The sequence below is a fragment of the Ambystoma mexicanum genome, chromosome 6q (assembly GCF_040938575.1).
Source record: "Ambystoma mexicanum isolate Mex_15411 chromosome 6q, UKY_AmexF1_1, whole genome shotgun sequence".
NCBI lineage: Eukaryota > Metazoa > Chordata > Amphibia > Caudata > Ambystomatidae > Ambystoma > Ambystoma mexicanum.
This window is the reverse complement of record NC_090937.1, coordinates 614516004-614541896: the sequence shown is the minus strand read 5'-3', so window position 1 is coordinate 614541896 and position 25893 is coordinate 614516004. Positions and strand designations below refer to the sequence as shown.

The window sequence follows — 25893 nt, the reverse complement described above, 5'->3', positions numbered from 1 at the left end:
GGCTGCGGGTCAGGAACCTGCTTGCAGCACAGCAATGCCACAGGAGGGGGACCACATTCCCCACTGAAGCTGCAGACATGGGAGGAGAGGTGCAGCAGCATCATAGATCTCGAAGGAATTGAGGGTGTCGGAGAAGCTGAGACAGGAGTAGACACACCTGGCGAGGCGGGTAAGTACACAGAGTGCAAAGACATGAGAGTGAATGAAGGAAGACTAGCAAGACCCCCCCCGGTCCCCAGCCAGGTCCACATAGGTACACAACACAACCACCATTGAGCCCAGCACACCCTAATCCCTCCCCCCAGGCCAGGTCCACATAGGCACACAACACAGCCACCATTGATCCCACCAAACCCAGTACACCCTCACCCCCCCCAGTCAGGTCCACATAGGCACACAACACAACCACAATTATGCCCACCACACCCTCACCCCACCCCCCAGCGAGGTCCACATAGGCACACAACACAACCACCATTGAGCCCACCTCACCCCCCCCCAGCCAGGTCCACATAGGCACACAATACAACCACCATTGAGCCCACCACACCCAGCACCCCCATGTGACACCACCACCTGGAGATCTAGACGGTGTGCAACTCAGTGCAAGCCCTGATCCACATACCTCGGTGCAGCACCCATCAATGAGTGTACTTGCAAGTGGATGAAGCATGAGGAGTGTGTTGCATGTGACTAGCCCATACACATCCTGTCACACCACTAATTGCATGCTCTACAATCCACCACAGGTACAAGGACTGACAGTGATGGGGAAGAACAGCCAGCGTCAAGGGGGACAGCACGAGGCTGTCGGACGACGCAACCCCAGCAAGCCACAGCCAGCACCTCCGTCAGCCATGCTTCTGCTACGGTGCAGGTGCACGACACCACGGACACCACCATTACCTGCTGCGCCTGCAGAACACCATGCAGCACCATCCAATCCCACGGCAGCCACTTCCAGTGCAGCCACAATTGCGCCATTTGGCAGCCTACAAAGTGCGCACGTACAGCATTTCGCTTATGAGCCCGCAAATGGCAATGAGGGGGGCAACACCACGCCTGATCAGCTGGGCGCATTCAGCCCCATTGCACTTCACAGTCCGTTGTGCTCCCCCACACCTTCCCTCCAAGAGCTTACCGCCCGGCTAGAGCGCATAGAACAGCGCCAGGATACCCTCACCAACTTGTGAACCAACAGCTGCAGGAGGCAAGGCTCCAATGGGAGGAAGCACGACTGCAGCGAGAGAGCACTGCCACCTCCTTACGTCGCCTTTCACAAGCTATTGGGCGATTTGCAACAACCAATATGCTGTTGTCACAGAGGGTCAGGGAGGGAAACAACATCATGTCGAACATTGCCGAGACAATGTTGGTTGCCCAGCAGGCCTTCCTGGGCCGTGTGCCACCACCAAACCCCATTGTGCACTCCACCAGCAGCACTCCCACAAGCTCTGTGGCCAGCAGCCCCCAGAGGCGGTCCTCACGGGTGGCAGGATCGACGGGGAAGAACGACCATGGTCCCAAACGTGGCACGAAATAGGCTGTACATTGTGGAACTTAAACTCACACAAGTCGTGATGGTGTTCGGGTTGTCGGAGGGTATGTTGGGGTGTTGGGGGTGGCCCTTGAAGGGGTTAGCTTGCTGGGGCCTGGTCAGGAGGTGGGTACGTTGGGGAGGTGGGGGTGGGCCTTGAAGGGGTTAGCTAGTTGGGGCCTGGTCAGGGGTTGGGTACTTTGGGGAGGTGTGGGTGGGCCTTGAAGGGGTTAGCTAGTTGGGACCTGGTCAGGGGGTGGGTACTTTGGGGAGGTTAGCTAGTTGGGGCCTGGTCGTTGGGGAGGTGGGGTGGGCACATGTGGACTTTATTCGTATAATCAACCTTTTTGACCTGTAAATTTGAAAATACACTGGTGTGCAAATGGGAAAGACGAGCGGACAATCTTATTTGGTGTCTGAATAATTCATTTACTGTAGTGCTACGACATGAAGTGCTGAATGGATGCATTTAGTATATCAGAAGAAATTGCATTTGAGTGCTTCACGTGCATGTTGTCCATCTATGGCACCTCGGCCTGGTAGTGCTCCCATCCCATCATCATCTTCATCCTCATCTGCTGGCTCGATGTCCGGGGGCAGTGCAATGTTCCTGTGTATGCACAGATCGTGCAGCATGGCACAAGCAAGAACTATTTTTCTGGCCTTAACCGGGCTGTACTGCAATGCACCACCTGATCTGCTCAGGCAGCGGAACCTGGCCTTCAGCAGTCCAAAGGTCCGCTCCATCACTTCACCTGTCCGTATGTGTGCTCGGTTGTAGGCATCCTCATGCCTGTTCTGTGGCCATCGTATGGGCTTCATCAGCCATGGCGTGAGTGCATATCCGGCATCACCTGCATAGGAGTGATGGTGAGGGCACATGTTACCGTGTGTGGTATTCATACGCAGTCCACAGATGCACTTTCAGGCATTCAGATGTTTGACTCATCTATTGTTCACACTTGGATCACATTTACATGATGAGTCCTCTAATGCGTACATTCGTGGAGTGATGTCAGGCAGGAACATGTTGCAATCATCGCAATGGACTTGTGTTCAAATGTGGTGGGTGTCCCATGCCTTGTAAGGTGAGGGGCAAATCTGCATCAAGCACACAGTGAAAACTGAAGTTGTGACCACTGCGCACGGCACAAGATGCACCCATCGTGTGCAGGGGAGTGGCACATGTGAATTGGGGGTGGGAAGTACACACATCCTCATGTTAACATTGCATGTTGTGCCACCCCATGGCTGGGGTACATACACATGAAGATGGCAGGGCATGCTTGGCCGTCACATGGCATGGTGCAATTTTCAAGTTGCATTGGTGAGCTGTGCGGAATCTGGTGCTCATCCCCCAACCCCCCAATTACACAGGGCTCATGCATTGCCAGGTCTACTCACCCAACTGCCTGGGTGACTGTGGCCCTTGACTGTCCTCTCCACCCCCCAATTACACATGGCTCATGCATTGCCACATCTACTCACCCAACAGCCATGTGCTTTGTCCAGCATGACGTTCCATGTACCGTGGCAATGTGGAATTCCACAATACCATTGAGTTGTGTGTGGACCCCGAGAATCGTGCACAGCAATGCGTGATGATTTGTTGGGCATCGCAGACCATCTGGACGTTCAGTGAGTGGAATTGATTGCGATACACTGCCTGAATTGCATGTCTGACAGTCCACTCCACGTGCGTACAATCTAATGCGCCTATGCAATTGGGCATGCCGGCAATGGCATGGAATGCCACTTTGGTGGCAATGACCTGGGTAGGGGTACGCGGTAGGGCAATGTATTCTGACGCATGGCGCAGCATTGCATCCAGTACCTGGATGAGTATCCTTGAAAAACAGGGTTGTGACAGCCCGTGCAACTCCCCAACGGTGTGCTGATAGGTTCCAGTGGTGAGGAAATGCAGTATAGAGACTACCTTCAGCAGGGTTGGGGGAGATTGCAGTACAGTATGCCAATGCGGCTGCTGATGTCCTTCTCGCATTCCAGAGACACGTCCGTGGCAGGTCATCAGGTGGCCACGTGGGCCTCTCCTTCGGCCTTCTGCAAGCACTACTGTTTGGATGCCGGCTCTAGGTCAGATGCAACTTTCGGGCAGGCAGTGTTAAGGAACTTTCGTAAGCAGAGTCACCTCACCAGCCTGGGGCTACATTCAGTTGTAATCGCCCATGCAGTATGGAGGAAAGGGGACGAGACGTAGGAGTAATTAATAGTTACTCACCGTAGTGACTAACATAGTCTTAGACCATAGTCCCCTTTCCTTACTACGTCCCACCGACCTCCCCCCAAATAAAACTGGTGTCATTAGGCAATGTTAATATTGGCGATGCATTTTTGGGGACTGAGGAGTGGCGCCGGTGGGCAGAGTCAGGGGAGCGCATGCTCCCAGGGCCGCGCCCCATCCGCCTCTAAATTTAAAGGGGAAGAAGATTTCTTTCTGGTGAAAAAGGTTCAGTCTCTACGCCCATGCAGTATGGAGGAAAGGGGACTATGGACTAGGAGTAAGTTAGTCACTATGGTGAGTAATGTATCATTTCCACACCTATTCATGTATTTGTGGCAACAGCACCTTTCAAAGTGTAACCACATTGTGAGCGACACACCACATGCAAATACAACAATCAGAAGTTTGGAGCTCAAAGTGGAAGCAACAACACAAGGCCATTACACAACTGTGCAAACGTGATGCCTAACAGGCAACCCTGCTTTGCATATGGTGTCTCCCTTTTCACCATGCTGCAGCACCTCGCAAAAGGTATGCACAGCCATTGTGCCCCCAGGAAGCACACTTCATTACCTTTTTCTTATGGATGATATTGCACGTGTGTGATGCAGACCACTTGATCACAGTGCAAATGTTGTCCTCCCATTCACACTCATGTGGTTCATAGAACAGTCTACTGAAGGTACACACTTGTGTGGACTTACAATTGCCCTTTGTGGAAATGAAGAAGTCTACACAGTACACTTTCTGCCACTGGCAACGGAACTACAGCATTTCTGCACATGCTCTAAAACAATAAGTTAGCTGTGTACCAATATTCACAATTACCCACATAATACATTAGAAATGACCCCCAACCCATCCGACCCCCCAACCATTAATCTTTGCCCATCCACCGGCACTGCGACCGGCTTCCTGTGGCACTCCTCCACAACAGCAGCACCGAAATGGTACTGTATATGGGCGCCACTTTAATGCACAGTAAAAAGTGGAGGAGTGCCACAAGAATATCTGTCTTAAATGGCAGGTAATGAATCTGGCAGTTGCTAGGTTGGTTTCCCACACATCCTAGCAACTGCCACATATATTCCGAAAGTAGCGCATTCATACCGATTTCGGAAGAATGCGCCACCTCCAGAATAGGTCTTAAGTACCAAAAAGGTCGCTTTTTTGCAACCTTTTTGGTACTTAACGGCCACATGAGAATCGGGCCCTAAGTCTCTTGTATCAAAAATACATCACATGTATTTAACACTTGCAATCCAATTGGATTGATCAAAAATGTATTAAACATGCAGGTGTTCCAGGAGGCTCACAGAAGTTGGGTAAAATTCTGAATTATTCATGCATGTGTATTCTCACCAGATTTAAACAACTCCATTTGCCATGATACGTTTTTGCTACTTACAGCCGTGGACCTAAATTTGGATTTAATGAGATCTAAGTCCCTGCCCAAATAATCCTGGTAGCTAGCATCAGAGCAATATGCTCTATCTTCTGCAGAATTACCCCATCCAATGTATTGCCCAACCCCTGGGGGTTCATTTTGTGTTTCCAACCTAACCTAACTGAATGAAATTGTTCTGATGTAAGATCAACAATGTTGCTATAGCGGATGTAGTGAATTCCATTATAACCCAGTTAGTGGAACTATATGTATCTGGAATGGTAAATTGCGTTATATCCTTGCGAACAATATTTCTAAGTGCAGGTACACTGTGAAATAGCTTCATTATAGTACTTCTATTTAAAAATGGACTAGTAGAGAGGGGACAGATCTCTTCTAATTTAATCCCCCTGCTCAATACCGTACATATTTATTTGGCTGGACAAACCCATATTCATCACATTGTTCGTCTTGTGATTTTTGCAGAGACATATTTAGATATTCAGTCACAATTTGTACATTAGCAACCTCCTTGAGGCCATTCTCCATGTGCTCTTGATTCTGCTCTCCCCACTGTTTGTTCGGTCCGCCCTGCAAAAGAGCGTTCCCCCATTGTGCAGAAAATACAGTTGCATGCTTAGAGAGATTTCCACCGGTCCACGCAGTTCTACTTGTCGCTTAGTACTATGCGCAAAAGTGTTGGAGGCAACAGTGAACGTTTTGTCCATTAAACACTGACTTGTCACCACAGCCTCTAGTTACAATGCATCACTGCTCCCCTCCTTTAGTGGGTTGGCATTTACCTCGTTAATTCTTTTCCCCTGCAGCTTTCCCAATAAAGTTTCCCTTTCTGCACAAGGCTGGTGCACAATTTTCCTCTTTTTATTCTTACCTCCATTCTTGGGCTTAGTCTTATTTGTCTTAGTCTTTAATGTGGTTATTTCCTGCATTAATAGAGACAAATCCTGGGAATCGGAAATCCCTTTTTCCATTTCAAATGTCTGTGTCTGAGTTTTCACTGTAGTTGTAAGGTGGCCACTACTTTTATCCCATCTTTCATGGTTCTTTTCCTTGCTTTCTACCCTATTTATAATTTGGTTTGTCGGACACAACGTATTGTCCAATGATAGGGCCAGATTCTCACAATGTATCTGCTAATTAGCAGTCAAAATAACATCCACCATTTTAGCCTACATTTCCTTTGTTTCACACTGTGGTGGTACACAGTATCAATAGTTAGTCAATTGATGCCGCAATAGCATTTAGAGTAGGCTGTATCTGACGTACAGTCTTCTGTCTAAAATTGTTTGAGGAAAATGCACTCACTGTTTTTGCTACCCCAATTTCAATGTCTGACTCACTTGTTTATTCACTATCACTATTTGAGCTACTGGAAGAACTGGTGTTTGATATGAACCTTTGTAAATCAGGCGAGGCTGACAGCTGGATATCAGTTGCATGACCCTGAGTGGGTGATGTGTTCCTCTCCACATTATCCAATGAATTACTACTAAGTCCACTACAGTGTTTCAGTTATGAGTAATTATCAAAGAATGTAAACGACAAAGGGGTCAACAATTGTGGGGAAGTGACCTGCAGCCTTTCCGGTGACAGCGGTTCAGACGAAATAACCTCCAACGTATTCCCCTTTCAAAAATGATTTATCTGTCATTTCTGTCGGCTTCTCCGGGGAGCCTAGCTCCCTATAGCATTTTCACCAGTTATGTGCAGCCTTTCCGCTGCCACCTTCAGTTGCTCCATTCGCAGATTTTTCTCGGCACCACTTGTGTTATCCCCCTTCCCATTCCGCTGCACAGTTCCAAAATATGCTTTAATTGTTTTAAGCCTCAATCCATTTTCTCGAGAATTGCCCTTCAACTGTTCATGCACACTATGGATATTCGAGGAGCCCTCTTTATTAAGGGACTCGGGAGCTTTTATTCCTGTCACAGCACTATGGAGTTCCATCTTCCATCCCCCACCAGTATCCATTGCAGTTAGTGAGAAAATATAGCCAGCTTTTTATTCATCAAGCCAGCTATAGTTATCAACTTCCACTCAGATTAACAGTCCCAATGGGTTGTCTCAGCGAAGTTGTCCTGCGGCCACCTGCAGCCCTACGCAACCACAGTTAGTCACTCACATGCCGCTCAGCAGCACTGGGGTATGGCGGGGGGAGGGAGCGAGGGAGGGTTGAAGGGAAGAGGGCATTGGGTGCCAGTGGTTGAGAGGAATTATACCGCAACCCACACCGGTCCTAGAAAGCATACTGAGTGGGACAGCGGCAACCTCAAAAGCAATGTACCCCACATACCTGAGCGCCAGAACACTCTACTCACTCCTGCTAATCTATGGTAGCGGTGCTGTGACTACTATCAGTAGCTGCCACGGCTACAAGCAAAAACCTCCACAGGCTCTTGTGTCGCAGGTTGATAGAAGTGTACTCTTCTGGGCTCCTCTGGGAGCGAATACGCACAATTGTGAGAGAATGAAATGAGTCCCCCTGCAGGGAAACCAGACACCCAGCGCAGTGCAGTAGATGCTCTTACCGCAGCTTGCCCAGCTAACTACAGCTTACTCTGCCAGTAACTTGGAGCTGTATCTGTGGCTGAAGTGCCTGGGTAACTGATCTAACCGGGTCCAGCAGCCCGGCCCAGCACCTCCAACACTGTATATCTCATGGGTGTTAGTTGTCTCTTCCCTATTCCTCCACTCTGGACGAGCACGACAAGCGCAATCAATTCGGAGGAAAGGACACTCGGCCGTCTGCAAAGGCTATCAAACGTTAATCGAAAGTCAGCAGTGTCAGGCCGCACCCTGTGTAAGGCCGCTTCGACACAATAACCTGTGAATTACTCATTAAAATTGGGTCTTTGTTGGCAAAGAAAAGCCAGGGATGAATCTGATGATGTCATCACTGCTTTACCTGAGGTAACCTCTCCCTTTGTGGCCAGGGGACAGCAGCAACTACCTGATCCTGACCCTGGGGGCGGCTATACGAGGAGGCGACCCAGAGGGTAGTGACATGACATCAGTGGAGGAAATCAAATGCCCCCCATTCCCTTGTACAGATGTTCCATACATTCTTCATGCCTTAATGGCATACTGTAACACTCTCCCTCAATCATTTACCAGACCCACTCTTAGTATTCCCCATCCGGACACAAAGGTCAGTATATAAATCACTGAGACGAGGACGAGGCAGGGAGCAGTAAGGATCACTCCCAATAAGATCTTATACCAGCTTCCTCAACATCATATAAAGAACGATATGCTAACCACTGAGACGAGGAAGAGGGACAGAGTAATGAAGATCACTAAGACCGTTAAACCCACAAAGCAGTTTATTCTTTGGCAATCTTTCAATCATTCCGGAAAGTTTAAAACCAGCGCAGCTGACAGCAACCAAAGAGAGCTGCAGACGCAGGGCTGCACGGCGACTCACATGAATATCGACCAGTATGCTGGGGAAGAGGACGCTGCGGGAAACGGTGTTGAAGCTGATCTCAACAGGGGAAGAGGAAACCGGTATGCAGTTGGCTTGCCTCCCGAGAGAGTAAGGCAGCGGGAACCGCATTTATCAGAGGAAGACACAGCGATGGCGCAGCAGCTGACGGGGCGCATGTCGAGCCAGTAACGCAGTGTAAAATGAAGCGGAGAAATGCAAGGGTAGCTACAAGCATCCGATAAGCCCAGGGAAGGTGGAAGGGTTACTGGGTTGTTTAAAAAAGTGCATGCCGCTTCATAGGAGCAACACAGCAACAATGTCAAGAGGTTTACCTACCTGTAAGCCGTGCCATGAATGGGTCGCTGAGCCCATATTCCCTGAAACAGAGAATTGAGATAGAAAGTCAAATAAATGCGAATGGACTTGGAAAAGGGGTAAAAGCCCATTGTATGATAAAGAGAACTATTATTGAAATGAACATTAAGCAAGGAACGATACAGCAACTTTGGGTTAAAATCATTTCATGGATAAAAGAGAAAAGTAATTGTGTGAAAGTCCTGGCAGGAGAGTACACCAGGCAGTGTCAAGTGTGTGTAAAGGCTAAAGTGTGAAGTGTGTACAGAAGGAAATAGAATCTCAAAGAAGACACATGACTTTGAGATTGTGAAGTGCTATAAGAGTGAGAACCTGGCAGGAGAGTATAACAGATAACCTGCGAGTCTCTAATCCGCACCAAAATTGCAATACAGTAAAGAAAAGAATCCCTAGGAAGTCACATGCCCTTAGTATTTTACAAAAGCTGAAACCTGAAGAGAAAACCTGGGGAAGGGAGTCATTCCCCAGAACAGAGAAGGGGCTTGATTATTCTTTGTTGGAACTTATGTTGTTGTGGAATCCATTCCCTGGAACTGTGAACATTTGTCCACTTGGAACTGTTTGGTTGGATTTATAGATTTGTGTTGAATTCGAACATTTGTGCACTTTGAGATCCAAATACAATATTCTTTGCACCTTAGTGTTAGTTTTAAAATGTGAGGGCAAGAATAGGATTTCTGACACGGATGTATTTTTGCTTTGGACTAGACGAAAGACAGACCCATTAGTTTTAGGTGAGGCAGAGAAATACCTCGTAGATTATGGATAGTGAGGCATTTCCCAACCTCATTATTATTTCAAATAAATGTTTCTAGCCAAAGCCAAGAGTCCTCCGTGTCTGCATCTCATTCCTGGCTCCTCACATGAGTGTTGTGAACTATGAAATAGAGTCTAAAGAAGACAAGGGGAATGGAGGCATTCCCTTTGGTATTGTGAAAAGGGAAAACAAAACTAGCAAGGACCAGGAGAAGGAACTAATTCTCCTGGCAGACCATACCACAAGGGGGATCAAACCTGGAACCAAGGGAAAGGCAGTCATTCCCCCTGGGATATAAAGTCTTGAATTTTGAGACACAGTGTATTGAAGGATTTGCATCCTTTTTGTTTTTATAGTACTGTAATCAGGGGAAGGGAGCCATGCCCCCAACTGGAGAAAGTTCAGCCAGAACTGTGCCACCCAGTCCAGGAGGAGGGAGTCATTCTTCTGGACTAAGAACTGTGGTACAACTGTTTACTTTAGTTACAAGTCTAAGCGACAGAGATGGGGACATTTAAACACAGGACGGTGGACTCTTAAAGACATCCTGACAGTTTCATTAGTATTTTAGTTGAGGCAGCGAAACCCCTCATAGAATATAGGAAGAGGTAGGTTTTCGCTTTCATTTTCATTGCCAATAACAATCTATAGAAACCACTATGCCACCTCTGTACGAGTCTTCTCCACTTGCATCCTTACATATGTCAACACAGCCAGCAGTTTCGATCCCCTCTACGTTCTACAACATTGCATCAACACCTGCATCAACATCCATAGTCGACTCAGCCTCGACGTTTAGGTATTGTGGCAAACCAGAAGGAGTCGGACGAGTTAGTGACATGTTTCAAGGGTTTTATTCATAATAAAATAATCAAAATGCCTAACTTGCCCTATTTCTATGAGAGAAGTTCCCTACATAGCAACACAAAAGCTAAGGGTGCAAGTTAAAGTCCAAAATAAAGCTCTTTAGTCTGGCTCCTATCCAACTAACTGGCCCCACCACTTTAGAAAACTCCCAACTAAGAAGGGAAAAGGGGAGTCTCTGTTCAATAGCCTCAGCTGGGCTTCCGCCTGCCCAATATATGTTTGGCTTGTTCTCAGTCTTCACAGTTTCTTTTTAAACAGCAGGATATTCTTCCCAGTCTTTGTGTCAAGATTGGGGTTTCTGTCTCTCCTATTATACAAATAAAACTGTCTCTTGTTGCAAACAATTCCATTCCTCCAGGATTGTTTAGAATATAAAAATACTTCTGTCTTTTCCACCTTCGAGGCATTCAGACACCCCTTTAATCCTCAGCTGCTTTCTTTCACACAAGTTATTTCATCTAGGGTGGTGGTCCACCCTTTTTTTGTGGGAGTGTTGTAACTTCTGCAAGTTTTCCGCCCCAATTCAAAGTGTTCATATCTTTCTTTCACCATTTCATAGTGCAATGGCACATTCAGGTCTCTTGGGCTCCTGTAACCTGTAAAGCTTTCTCAGCCGTTTTTCACAATGTTCTTATCTCTTTCAATCCCTGTCTCATAGTGTATTTACACACTCAGGCTCCTGTAACCTTAGTACCTTTTCTTAATCCCACTCTTGATCGCTTTCCCAGCTTTTGTTCACAATGTTCATACCTTGCAACAGTATTCGCGCCGTTAGGTTTCTTAGGTTCCCGCAATGACGTCAGCTTTCGTAGTCTTAGATCAATGTCTCCGTCTGGTTTACCTGGCTTCCGTCAGCTGGTTGGCTTCCCCGTGGCTATGTGTCTCTGCAGCTACGGTCCGACTTTTACAGAGCCCAGGGATCTGGGCTCCCTCATGCTATCTGATCTCAGTTTCCTTTACCGGCCTCCCGGGCCACCACCGCTCCTTCGTAGGAGTCTCACTCTGATTCAAAGTTTTTTCTGTTTTTTCACAAGTGCTCACAAACAAAAAAGGGTTTGTCCTTCCTTGACTATGGCGCTCAGATGAAATTCAGCATTACCTGCAGCCAGAGTTTGAGGAAACGTCACTATTCGGTAAATCCGAAATACTATCACAGGTAAGATGGTTATGTTGATGCTTCTTAACTGTGGTGTGTAGGCGAGATCCAGCATTACCTGAAGGCAAGGAGATAGAAGCGTCACTGTTTGGTGTTTTCATAACCAGATTAACAACAGTCTTTTCACTTCTCATATAGCAGACAATGTATTAATGACTGTGAGTTCCTTATCAGAATGGGAGTCCTTGTCCACGAGAAGAGTCACTCCCAGTGAGGTCCACTAACCTCAAAGGGGTTGGCTTCTCCCTTGCGGAGAAGGAACGAATATTCTGGATTCATCACAGTACTCTCCTCAGTCTCTTGCCACTAGTGACCCAAACTTTGGAACATCCTCAGAGAGCTTTGAATCAATGAAAACTACTTTAGTTTCAAAAGTTGGTTAAACAAATGGTTCTGGGAAAATGCCACAAAGTTCCCTCTCTCAAAGGGATTTGTCTGCCCAAGTACACCTTATCACACTCTTGGACTTAAAAAGTACAGCTGGTCCCTCTGTTCATATTTGTTAGATGTTTAGTCATTGGCCTGGGTCTAGGGTTATTCAATGTTCTAAATTTTGTCTCTTCCATTACGCTACTTCCTGAAAGCCTTTTTTGTATAATGGAAACTAGTTTATTTGATGTGCTCAGTATATATTATTTTGCTTTTTTTGTGCTTGCTTTAAAGGGCCTCATTACGAGTTGGGCGGTGCAGGTTAAATGCGGTGGTGTTATCGTATAGGCCGCATTACAGCCTTTGAGTGGGACAGAAAATTGGAGGATGCACCTTCAGCTGTGAGCTGAAGGTAAACCCGCCAACTTTCTGCCCGATTTCGACAGAATTACTGCCGGCGGATTTTCTGCTGGTGGAATTCCACCGAAAGGCCCCATGTAGTCCTATGGACTCAAATTAAATGAGGACGAACACTGCCACTTGTAATCAGGCGGTAGTACCGCTGGACCAAGTGGCGGTAACAGTATTTCTGTTTGTTGGTATCCCAGCGGAAAATCTGCTGCAATACCACCAAACTTGTGATGAGCCCCTTTGTGTCTTAGGTATGTACCCTCAAAGGTCTCTATGATTATATACCATGCTCCCCTCTCCATTTCTTCTTCCTTTGCTTTGAAGTAACATGGCATGCAATAAGGCACGTTTATAAAACGATAAAATAAATACAAGAGCCTCTTTTAATTATGTGTATTTCAGAGGCCGAAGAACTGGTTCTAGGACCATGATCACTCCATATCTAAACCACATTTATTCTCTCCTTCTCGCATGTATAACCATCTTCGTATGCCATGCAGTGTGAGGGTAGGCTTGATGGGGAACTGATTACACAGTGTGGTGTCTCTGTAGAAAGTTTCATTTTACGTGCGTCTTAATTTACATTTCATTGGTTCATATAATTTGATGAGTGTGTGTAAAATTCAAATCTCTTTAATGGCCTAATAGTTCTCTCTTCTTTGCAGAACACAAAGACCCTTGCTGTCAAATCGGCTTCAGATCCCAGAAAAGCCAGATCCAGTCTAGGTTGCGTAAAAGAACATGGTATACTATTTGAGTGTTGCCCTGAAAATTGGACTGATCAAAAGAAGTCTCCACCCACTATGGCGTATTGGGTTGTAGGGTAAGAGAAAGTGCAACTAGTGTATTGCCAATGTGAGTGTTTCATTCCTCCAGGTCTCATAGAAACATTAACCTTTACTTTACAACTCAAAAATCACTCACTTGAAATTAGCCACTCCTTAAAAATGAATCTGATCTTTATAGTTGGGATCAGTTACAGATATTATTTATCTATGGTGACACCTGCAGAATTGACTTGTCAAAATTACAAACCTCTGATACCTTCAACAAGTTAATGGCATCCAGTCATTCTTTGGAAGGTCTTTGGAGATGTGGATCTTCAGAGAAGGCACGCTTTAACTTCTCAAGCTGTGCCTTACAGGATAATCAAGCTTTTCCCAGTGGATGTTCCCTGTTCCGTGGTATTCCCATGATATTTCCTATGGGTCAATCCTGGCCTCTGGTCTTTGTATTTGTTTAATATTTGTATCGCGTGCCAAACCCTGAGGTAACTGGGCGCTTGAGAAACTTAAAGGTTACAGTGATAGACAGGCATACAGGATATCATCAACAGATAGACCCTGGTTGCAGGTGGGTCGAACAGTAAGACACAGGAAGGAAGGTGCAGTAATGAGCTGCAGAGGCAAGGCCAAGGCAACTGGGCTGTTTCAGAGGTGAGTACATCTTATTAAGGAGGCTTGTTGCTCAGCCAGTTTTTTATACTGGCTTTAAAAGTAAGGAATGAGGATTTGTGTCTGAGGGGGATGGGTAAAGAGTTCCAACATTTGGCAGCTTGAACAGGGAAGCTGGCTCCTCCTGCTGTTTTTAGATTGTATCTTGGCACCACTAAGTTGTGGGACTGTGAGGATCTAGTGGTACGTGCGGGTTGGTGAAAGCAGATTTTGTCTGCCAGGTATTTCGGGGCAGAGTTGGTAATGCATTTGTGCGTGATAACCCGGGTGCGTAGAGTGATTCTATCTCAAATGGGTAGTCAGTTGGCCTTGTGTCTGTGGGTGGAGATGTGGCATTATCTTGGGAGACTGAGTGCAGCTCTTAGAGAGTTGTTTTGGAGTACCTGGAGTTTGTTTAGGTTGCTTTCTGAAGAGCCAAGGAAAAGTGTGTTGCAGTAATAGATTTTTGATAGGGCAAGTGCTCTGGCCAACGTCAAACAGCTGCTTGTGGATAGGTAAGATTTACAGCTGTAGATCAGTTTATTAGTATAGGCCGGGGAGGGCGCAACACTGTTGTCCTGTTTTTTGAGAGAGTGGTTTGAGTCGAGGTAGACCCCCAAAGTTTTTATCTCCTTAGAGACGTTGATTATGTTGCTATCAATGATGAAAGACGAGTATCTGTTGAGTTTCTCCAACATGGGGTCTGGCATGGAGTCCCATGCTCATGAATATTCCCCGTCGCCAGGCTGGGAATCCTCGGTAAAGAAAAAATCAGTTTCAGTTTCGTTTCTGAACTGTCTTTCTACTATTAACCAATCACTGGTCCCAGCCAATGACTGCACTCTACCTAAGCCCCTCCTCTGGCAGCCATCTTCAGATTTTTACCGCATGTTCAAGTGTTGGGAGTCCTCGTGCTGTAGCTCTCAAGCTTTTACTATGTATTGCATTTTTTCGAAGAGTTTACTCTTATTTTTTCAGTCAATTCGACCCGTTGAGGAAATTTCTACGCCCCTCAGGGACGGATTTTCGTTGAATTACACTTTCCGAAAGACCTTTGAGGCCTCTCCCAGTTTGGACATGGCCCAGGACAAAGGAGATTTGACACCTACTGGATCCAAACTGCTCAGGAACTGCCCAGGATGTAGACTGCAGAACGACTTTAAGGAGGACGAGCACACACGGTGCCTCTACTGCCTACACAACAAGAAGTCACACGTGGAGGAGGACTGTGCGTTCTGCAAGAACATGTCGGTCTGGACCATGAAGGACCATTGTACATGACTCGCCAACTGGCTGGAGGCGAAGAGCCCAGCAGCAGGTGAGAAGAAGTCTGAGCGGTCTTCTAAGACCTTTGAGGGCACTCAGGCGACGGGGGCCCAACAAAAGGCAAAGCACTGCGATTCTGCGGGCAGCGGGAGTGCCGTTGGTTCGGGCTCCTTGGCTGCCAGGCAGGGCGTGATGTCACAGATGCCATCATCCACGAGCCAACGCTCTGGCTCCTTGAAAAGGAAGTCGGAGAACCCGGGTAAGCTTTGGGAGACGCCTCGGTTGATCCCGATGGAGAAAGTCAAGGGGGGGGTCGAGGCGGTGACACTCCCACTAAGGTGAAGGCCCCAGATGCGCCCACGGTGTTAGGGAGAATTCTCTGTTTAGGCTGAATTTCCTAACCTAGTGAGTCCCCCAGCAGCTTTGCTGGATTTTTGGGGTTTATTTTTTTCTCCTGCCAAGAGTGAGACTCTTTTACCCTCACTCTTGGGCATGATTTGAGTGTGTTTCTTTGACTCTAGATGAGTTTAATGGGCTATGGGGTCTTTTACTCCATAGGGCTTCATGTGTTTTTGTGATGTGTGTTACACAGCACCCTCAGTGCAGTAAGACAGGGGTGTCATAGTGACTCCCCAGTATAGACTCCATACCCTGGGACTGACTACTGTCTCCCAGGGCATGTAAAGTCACCATTGACTTTACTAGTTTCGAATTCTGAACAGAACCAGTACAAACCATCATATTGTGGACGTACTGGCTGGGTAAATTCGATTGCCCCGGGGTCTGTTAGTCGAGGGGGCACGTCTCCGTCCCCCCTGATCGGGTTTTGGCTGGTTGCAGTGGATACTACTTTTTATATTCGACCGCGAATATATCCCTGTGGGATTTCCCATTGTTCGAGGCTACCAACTTTAATTATTTAATTCCTATAGCCTCGAACATACTGCCGGTTTAATTATTTAATATTAATTCTCTGGTTGGTATTTTTTGCCAGAACTCGGTTCTAAAATGGCGTTTGTGTTCACTTCTGTGACTCCAACCCAAGTTGAGCTCTTTGTTACACTTTTTGGCGGGCTTCTCCACAGAAGCCCTCCAAAGTGGTGCTACTCTGTCTGGGGTACTTAGGAGGGCTGGAGGGGGATTTAGGCACCCTGGACTGAGTTGCCTAGGCAACTGAAGTCGCACTCCGTTCTGATTGGCCCAAGTGGTGAGCCGGCCGGCTCACCACTTAGCATGTTTGAGTGACAGCTAGGCTGAGTGAATAGGGGTTTTCTGCATAAAAGCAGGGCTTTGGGGACTGGAACTTCAGAAGTCGCACAGGACCTAAGAATCCGACGAGGGAGAAGCTGAACCGACCTGCTACGACGACACCACCGGTGGAGCCCTGCTGAACCGTCTCACCACTTTTCCCAATGACAGAGGAGATCTCCAGCCCGGAGAGTCTTCTTCCTTCGACTGGTGGGGATAACCAGTCTGCTTCCTTTTTCGCTTCCTGGAGCATCTCGTGGCCACCTTGCCTGTGCCAAGCACCCCGGCAACCGGGATACCACGTTTTACCACTTCCGCGAATCAAAGGGTAGTACCTTTAACCGGAAAACTCAGCGGCTGGTTTCTTCCCTGGCAGTGCAACGGCCTTTGTCTTTCCTCCACGTCGAGATCTTCTCTTCCTCTGGACGACGCCGCGACTTGCACCCGCTGCCAGGAACAAATGCCCCCGCTGGAGGTTCCTTTCCACATAAGGTACCGTGTTCCGCCTGGCTTCCCTTGCAACCGACTGTACGGGGTAGATTTAGCCCCCGGCTTTCGACCCTGGGTTAGCCTGGGACACCCTGGATAAACTTTTCTGAACCTAACTAAAACCTTTCTGAACTCCCTGCAAGACTTTTTAAGCCTGTTGTCATTGTGTGATCTTGGGTGCATTTGTGCCCTGCTCTCTCCAAGAGTGGGCCCGGCCTATGGACTTTGGCTTACAAGTAACTTCTGACTTTCCTGCCTTGCTTAAGAGTTCCTAAGTATTAGTGTGGTGTATTTTCCTACATTCTGCCTTTTTCCCTACCTTTTTCGTTAACTTATTGGAGTGCCATCTATAGTTAAGCGCTCACCTCTGTCTGGAAATAAGTGGTGTTAACTAAGACTTGTCTGATAAGGAATATGGAATGTATATATAATAATAGTAACTGTGTTTAGAGTGATTTACAATAATAGTGCTGGAGTGTTTCAATAAGTGTGTTTTTAAATAAATAATTATATACCTTGATACCAAAGCTCTGGTCAGTGTTTGCTTGTGCTATTGTATCTGAGTGCCTATTGTGTATACTTTGCATACTGCCTAACTCTTCTTGAGGGAAGTCTGACTGTTCAGCCACAGCTACCAGGTAAAGCTGGGTGGTACAGACTGCTACCAAGTGGGTTTACTGCCAACACCTGTAGTCCTAAATCTTTTGCAGTGGTCCCCAAGGGAACTGCACAGGTTTCTGCCTAACACAAGGTCGTGAAGGCCCTGATTCAATCGGCTAAGGCCTCGATTGAAGGAGTCGTGGTGGCCCTGGCGAAGCCGGTGGAGGTTACCCCAGTGGAGGCGACCTCTGGGCCTAGAGTTTCCCTGCCACCCCGGAGGGAATCATCTTTCCAGCCGATCGAGAAGACCCCCATGAAACCCCGGGTCGAGAAAGGGGGGGGTGCACAGTAGCCCTAACGGACTCAGATACCTCCTCCGAGGATGAGCTGGCTGGTGTCAAAGCTATTCTGGACAAGAAGTTCAAGGAGGTCAGGACCTACGGGAAGGATCCCGACGAGGCTGAGGTAGAGAGTGGTGGTGGAGCCGACGAGGAGCTACAGGCCATGGAGGAAACAGAGGACCCCACACCTCAGCCGACGATCCCGTCGCAACTGATGCCTACGGCACAGGACAACTCAGGAGCAATCTTGATGGCTTTGCTGACCCTGTGTACAAGGACAAGGTTGCCCTTACCCCCAGCGGACGATCCAGTGGCACCTGGACAGTCAGGGAGCCCGCCGAGCAAGCGGAGGAGAGTCCATTCTCCCCCTCCCGTACAGCCTTCACCCCATCCCCTCCGCCGAGGGGCAAGATGGAGACGGAGACAGCGACGACGGGGACTGACAACGGTGGCGACGACGGAATGGATCTCCCGTCACCTCCCGCTCCCGCCCCCACCCCTGACAAAATCAGCTCCTTTCACGCAATGATCGCCAAGGCCTGAGTGCTTTTCCAGCTGTGCCCCGAGGAACAGAAGAAAGAGGGATTTCTTTACCAATGACGGGACGCCAAGAGGAAAACGGTACTCTCAGTCCCGCTGTTGGATAACATATTGGACGAGGGAGTGTCCCTTTTGAAGAACCCGTCCACGGCCCCTGCGAAGAGAGACCGGTACGAGAAGTAGTACCGGGTCCTGCACTCCGCTCCTATGTGCCTCAGGGTGCAACCGACCCCAGATTCCGCAGTCTCTGCAGCAGCCGAGAGGAAAGCGGCAGGAGCGACGGCGTGATCCTCCACTTCCCCGCCGGACAGTGAGGGAAAGAAGCTAGACGTCATGGGACATCGAGTCATCTCGTCAGCAGCGACGACCATGAAGGCGGCCAACGCCCTCGAGATCGTGGCCTGCTATGATAGGGAGCTGTAGTTCAAGATCGCCCCTATTCTGGACTTCCTCCCAGACAACAAGAGGGCGGAAGCCCTGGAAATCCTGCAAGAAGGCGAGGAGCGTCGGATCATGCCTCACGGTAGCAACGGCCAATGCTGATAACGGATTTCATCAGATGGGCAACAGCGTTTGCCTGCGCCGGCGCAGTTGGCTCGGGGCCACCGAGTTCCTTCAGGGCGTGCAGACCAGGGTTCTGGACTTGCCCTTTCGACGGAAACAACCTGTTTGGGAAAGCAGTGAACGAGAGTCTGCAGGCCATCAAGGCGGACACCGAGACGGCTCGTGCACTCTCCATCAACAAATCAATGACGGCCATCCTTTTGGACCACTGGAGGCAAATCCCAAGGTGCCTCCAAAGGATTCGGTGGCAGTTCATCGTTGTACCGACAAGCTGCCCTTTCCTTGTCGCAGGAAGCTTACAGAGGCCGCAGCAAAGCCGGTGGATACCGTCGCCAAGGAGCCCAGGGTAGCAAGTCCTTGGCGAAACAGGACTGAACCGGCCGTGACGTCAGGCCTCACCTGAGCAGCCCCGTGGGAGGCCGGCTGGCGAACTTCGTCAGCGTGTGGGAGTCCATCTCCACTAACTGTTGGGTGCTGGATGCCCTGGCCCACGGGCACACTCTGGAATTCCAAAGGAAATGCCCCCATTTCCCGCCTGTGGTCAGGAAAGAAAACCATGTCCGACAGCTGCTTCTGGAGGTACGAGCCATGCTGAGAAAGGGGGTGATAGAACTCGTCCCAAAGAGGCTCCGGGGCTCCGGAGTATACTCGCGGTACTTCCTTGTCCGAAAGAAGACCGGCAGCTGGCGGCCCATCCTGGAATTTCGACGCCTCAACAAATACATCAAGGCACAGAAGTTATGGAGGGTTACCCTTCAACACTTGCTGGGACAGCTGGAGGAAGGTGACTTTCTATCATCACTGGACTTGGAGGATGCTTACTTTCACATCCCCATACACAAAGGACATTGAAAGTTCCTACGGTTCATGGTCCAAGGGCAGCACTTACAGTTCAAGGCCCTGCCCTTAGGGTTGAAGTCGGCTCCAATGGTCTTTACCAAGTGCCTGGTACCGGTAGCGGCGCGGCTGTGCCTGCAGGGGATCCACGTATACCCCTATCTAGACGATTGGCTCATCCGAGCAAAGGCAAGAGAACTCACCATCGACCACACATCGAAGACCGTCCGTCTGCTCACGGAACTGGGATTCGCAATCAACTTTGCAAAGTCCCACTTGGTACCGTCGCAGGACGCCCTGTTCCTGGGAGCCAGACTCGACACAGTGGCGCGGTTGGCCTCATCGTCGGAGGAAAGGACGAGGGCCATCCTAGGCAAGGTGCAACGGCTGTTGACCATGGAACTGGCCAGGGTGAGGTCCATCAAGTCCCTGCTTGGCATGATGTCATCTTGCATTTACCTCGTGCATCTGTGCAGGTTGCGGATGTGGCCACTGCAGGAGTTCCTCGACGCCCGTTGGATGCAAGCAGCGGGAAGCTTCGAAGACAAGATCCCACTCAAGACTTTCTGTCAAGCGATCCGGTGGTGGGGCATCCGTGCGCATCTCACAGCGGGCATGCACTTCCAGACACCAGCGCACCAGGAAACGGTGATGACGGACGCCTCCCCAGAGGGATTGGGAGCACACACCAGAGATCTCCACGCAAGAGGCCTTTGGCTCCCGGAGGAGAGGTCCCTGCACATCAAAGTCCTGGAGCTCCGGGCCGTGTTCTGGGCCCTCAGGTCCTTCCTTCCATCCCTCAAGGGCAAAGTGGTACGGGTCTTCAGGGACAACACCACCACAGTGTTCTACATCCAGAAGCAGGGAGGTACCAGATTCCCAGCCCTATCCAAGGAAGCGCAGGATCTGTAGCACTGTGCCATCGCCCAGGGGATGTTCCTGGTACCCTTTCATCTGGCAGGAGTGAAAAACACTGTTGCCGACTCACTCAGCAGGGACCCGCGCGCTTGTCACGATTGGGCACTTCGGCATGATCAAGTGGATCTACTATTCCGACAGTGGGGCATTCCCCAGATCGGCCTGTTCGCGACAAACACCACCTGCCGGAGTTTCGCCAGCAGGTTTCCCCAGCCAGGGAGCATGGGCGATGCATTCTCCTTCCCCTGGGACGGCCTGTTCCTGTATGCGTTCCCACCGTTGCCTTAAATTCTGCGACTCATCAGTCAACTCAGACGGTCCCGGTGCAGGATGATCCTCGTTGCACCGGCGTGTCCGAGGCAGATCTGGTGCTTCTGGACATGTCAGCGTCTCCCCCAGTCAAACTGCCGACGGACGCTGATCTTCTCGCCAGGGAAGGAGGCGCCATCCTACATAATGACCCGGAATCGCTGAACCTGCAGGCCTGACTCCTGCAGCACTAGAGTTCGGAGGCTACGTCATCCCAGTGGACTGCAAGGAGGTGCTTGCAAAGGCCAGGGCTTCCTCGACTCTTAAGTGCTATGGACATAAGTGGAAGAGGTTCTCTGTCTGGTGCCGTGTACAGAAGATCAACTCTCTATGGATCACAACCCCTCAAGTGCTGCCTTACTTGCTGTCGCTGGCCGAGGCGGGGCTGGCACATGCCTCCATCAAAATCCATCTGGCGGCTATCTCCCACTACACCAGAACTCCGGGGCGGTTGTCGCTATGGTCTCATCGCCTGGTGAAGGAGTTCATGAAGGGACTGTTCCGCTCGTTCCCGCCAGTGAAAGCCCCGGCGTGGGAGCTCAACATAGTGCTGACCAGGCTCATGGGTCTGCCATTCGAGCCCTTGCATTCGGCGCCGCTGAAGTTTCTATTGTGGAAGACAGCTTTTCTTGTGGCCATCACCTCCGCACAACGAGTGGGAGAGATCCAGGCCTCTTCTGTAAGCCTCCATATCTGACATTCCACGAGACGAAGGTAGTGCTGAGGACGCACCCCTCCTTAATGCCCAAGGTGCCGTTGGACTTCCATCTCAATGAGCCCTTGGTGTTACCTGTTTTCTCCGCGTCACCTTCGTCGCTGGCTGAGAGGACTTTGCACTCGCTGGATGTGTGGCTAGAGCGCTGAAGTTCTACGTGGACCGCACGAAGAGTTTTCGTAAGACATCACAGCTGTTTGTGAATTTTGGCCCTGTGAACCAAGGGAAGGCCCTCTCCAAGGCTTCCATTTCCAGATGGCTCTCCGGCTGCATCATGCACTGTCACCAGTTGGCAAACCGACGGTTGCCCGGCTGTCCGAGAGCCCATTCGACCAGAGCGATTGCTGCTACCACGGTGTTCCTATCTGGTGTATCCCTGCTGGACATCTGCAGGGCTGCTATGTGGATGTCGACGCACACCTTTAAGAGATTCTACTGTGTCGACTGGGGGGGGCGTGGCCAGCACGCATGCAGTAAAGTCGGGCTTCCGTGGAGCTTCGGTCCGTGATCCTGTCAATACTTGAATTATCGCCTTGAAATTGTCTGCACGACGGCGAAAACATAAAATCCACGAAGGAGAGCCGGCCTCCAGCACTCGACCCTGCTCCCGTGGAGAATCGGAGTAGGGAAGAACAATAACGCGGGACGCGAAGCCGAGCCCTTGAGTCCCGCAAGATGGCGGCGCATACGGCGTGACGGATACGAGGGAATCGGTATCCGTAGAAGCACGGCGGTGGTTCGCCTGACCCCTAGTCGCAGCCTGGTCCGCTCACTGGAAGGTGCTGAAGGGCTGCGGAGACCACGTCAGAAGAGGAGCTCCGCCGAGAAGTGAGAAACGCCGAGCGGCTGAAAAGGAACCAGCCACCCGGAGGGGGGAGCACCAGCGACGGCGGGACGAACCAGAGGCGTACTGGCGGTGGCCGGCGGAGCGAAAAGACCCAGCCAGGTACCAGGGACTCGGGGAGAGGGGGAGAGCCACGGGGCCCCCCCCCACACATCGCGCAACTGGGAGGCAAGCGCCCCATCAAGAGACCCACGCGACGGGGGTAACAGGCGTGGCCTACGGACCTGTGCCGAAATACAAACAGGAAGGTGCCCGCCGACTCCAGAGGGATCCCCAAGGGCTGACCTCGGAGCTCCGAAGGTAAAAACTGAGCTACCCGACCCATCTCGCAACAAGCCCCGGGTTGCCCGCGCTGGAGAAAACTAAGGACACCCATTTGGAACACCGCTCCGACAGGACCCAGCAACGGACAGAAGCCTGCCCCACTGTAGCCGTGGAGCCCCAACACACCGTCTGAACTCAGGGTGAGGGGCACTCTCCCGGAGACCCTCTGAAACTCAGCTGGCCACCCCACCTGAAGCCCAGCGCTAACGCGGGGGAAGAGCGGGAACCCGCAAGCTCCCGAATCCTAATTGCACCCAACGCCATCTTACCAAAGAGCAACATACGGTCACACTGGTGGGTAAAGGGCGAGACAATACATTGTCGGACTGTTGCCCCCTAGGGCAGTTATCGCAGCAAACAAAATCAACGGCGAGGTGAGACCACCGAGACCAGTGAACTAAAAGAGGCGAGGCCAAAATCAACAAAAGGGCCACCCTGAATTGCTCGGAACGAAGGTGGGTCGCCAGGGCAGCGTCAGACCCGGGCCGCTCGGCACCAACTGATAGGGGATCCCACCCAACAGATCACACCTGGCGACACACGTACTATACTACAAGCCAGGTACCGAAGGAGACCCCGATATACCCTCCAGAACCAGATTGGACACACGAGGCGGCGAGCCTGGAAACGGGGGATGTCCCCCCCTAGAGGCAAACCGAAATTGGTCACGATGGACTCCTTCACAACAGTCAGACCCCAAAGACAAACACAACCAGATCGGGAGGCACCGGAAGAGCCACCCCAGCAAGAAGATGATCTCAAACACACACAAGTCCTACAAGCAATAGCAGCCCTCCGCACGTCGGTCGAAGGAAAGATTGAAGAAGTGAAATCAGACATACAGCTTATGCGTCAAGATGCCAGGAACCTAACGGAAAGGGTCACAGCGGCGGAAACTACCCTACAAGACAACGTGGAGAACACCCAAGACCTAAAAACAAAAGTTCAGGATCTAGAACAGAAGGTGGCCAGGCTGGAGGCGCGCTCCGAGGATGCCGAGGGTCGAGCCCGCCGAAATAACATACGCATACTGGGGGTCCCTGAAGACATGGAGGGCTCGGACCCGACGGAATTCATCGAAACACTGCTGCTACAAGAAATTGGCCCAGGGAACCTCTCCCAAGGGTTTTCCGTAGAAAGAGCCCACAGATCCCTCCAGAAGCGCCCCCCACCCGGCTCACATCCACGCCCAATCATCGCCAAAATTCTGAACTTCCGAGACCGGGAAATCATACTGCGGTACTCTAGAGAAGGCGGAGAGATCAAGAGAAACGATGCGGCAATAGTCATGTACCCAGACTACACCCCCACAGTGCAACGAGCAAGGAACTCTTTTATCCCAATAAAAGCACGATTACGGAAGCTCAACCTAAAGTACATGATGCTATACCCGTCGCGCCTCAAAGTTTTATACAAAGGAAGAGCGATATTCCTTGAGACCCCAGCTGCAGCAAACATGTGGCTAGAACACAATAACCTGGCTGAGGGCAAAGATGAACCACCGCAACCGAATCTGGGCTGACCATGCACCTGCCACGGCAAGAAGAAAACAGAGACCACCCCACAGGAATGCATAAAGCAGACAACCGCACCATATTTTGAGTCCTACTGAGATCTAAGCTAGATCGGACAGGAGCTCGGAGGAACACACGGAAGAAAGAAAAGCGACCCACCCCACCGAAAACTGTGCAGGCAGTCTGCCTACACACTACCTGATCCGGAAGGCCAGGACTGGCCTGGAAGGCTCGGGACCCCCTGAGCGCTGCACGTTGAAGCAACTGCTAGGGACAGTTAGAGTTGTTTGGTTTGTTTTCCCCATAATGGGAGTTACCCAAGTTAAAAAGTCTCCAAGAGTAACAACAGAAGATGCCAGAGAGGACGAGCAGGGAGAGGGAGAGCCGAAACTGGACGGACAAACGGAAGAAGTAGGTGATTGCACGACGGAACCAATGGACACCCTCTTAACACGCCATGTCGACTAGAATAAAAATAATATCTTGGAATGTACGGGGCCTAGGAACTTACCCACGCCGGAACAGAATTAGGTCCTACTTGAACAGAAAAGGAGTGCAAATAGCACTGTTACAAGAGACACACTGCACGGCGGACTCGCTGGCCAGACTATGCGAGCATTGGGGAGGACAATGAATTGGAACCACTTACTCCAAATTTTCTAGAGGAGTATACACCTGGATTCACCCTCAACTCCCATTCCACTTAATTAAGTCGGAAGTTGACCCGGAGGGCAGGTTTGTGATAATGCAGGGCCGACTAGAACAAGAAGAGGTATGTATAGTGAACTCCTATCTTCCCAACACTAACATTCCGGCATATCTGAACTCGATGTACCCTAAACTTGCACCATACAGGCACGGGATCTTTTTTTGGGGGGGGACTTCAACTGTGTACGAGACCCCATACTCGATAGGTCCCAGCCACACCCGAAAGGTCCCTCAACAGCAACAGCGGCCCTGTCCTTATTAGTAGATGGATTAGACCTGGCCGACACGTGGAGGGAACAACACCCAGACGCCCGGGAATACTCGTTCTTCTCCTCCACACACGATCTCCATACGAGATTGGATTATGTCTTCGTAAGCAAAGAGCACTTATCACAAATAGACGGCGCAAAATTCCTAGGGAGAACCATCTCGGACCACTCACCACTCTTAATAGAGTGGAATCACGCTGGCCCTAGACCCCCTATACCCATGTGGAGGATGCCGACAGACGCCCTGGGAGATCCAGTGTTCAGGGAAGAACTACACGACTTTTTAGATAACTTCATAGAAGTGAACACCGGAAGTGTCGAACACTTGAGTACAATGTGGGACGCCCTAAAGGTAACAACCAGGGGGGAAATCAAAGCTAAAGCGGGAGGCATCAGAAAACAGCTCCGGGCCGAATTAGACCAGT

At 50.1% G+C, this 25893-nt stretch overlaps 1 protein-coding gene across 3 annotated transcripts in view; it reads left to right on the top strand.

Moving 5' to 3' along the window:
* INTU (inturned planar cell polarity protein) overlaps positions 1-25893 on the top strand; it is a 1700152-nt gene that overhangs the window by 1628465 nt on the left and 45794 nt on the right. For all 3 annotated transcript variants that reach the window (XM_069631109.1, XM_069631111.1, XM_069631110.1), the window contains exon 15: positions 13215-13372. In XM_069631109.1, coding sequence (XP_069487210.1) covers positions 13215-13372 — 158 coding nt within the window. The remainder of the gene's footprint in view (positions 1-13214; positions 13373-25893) is intronic.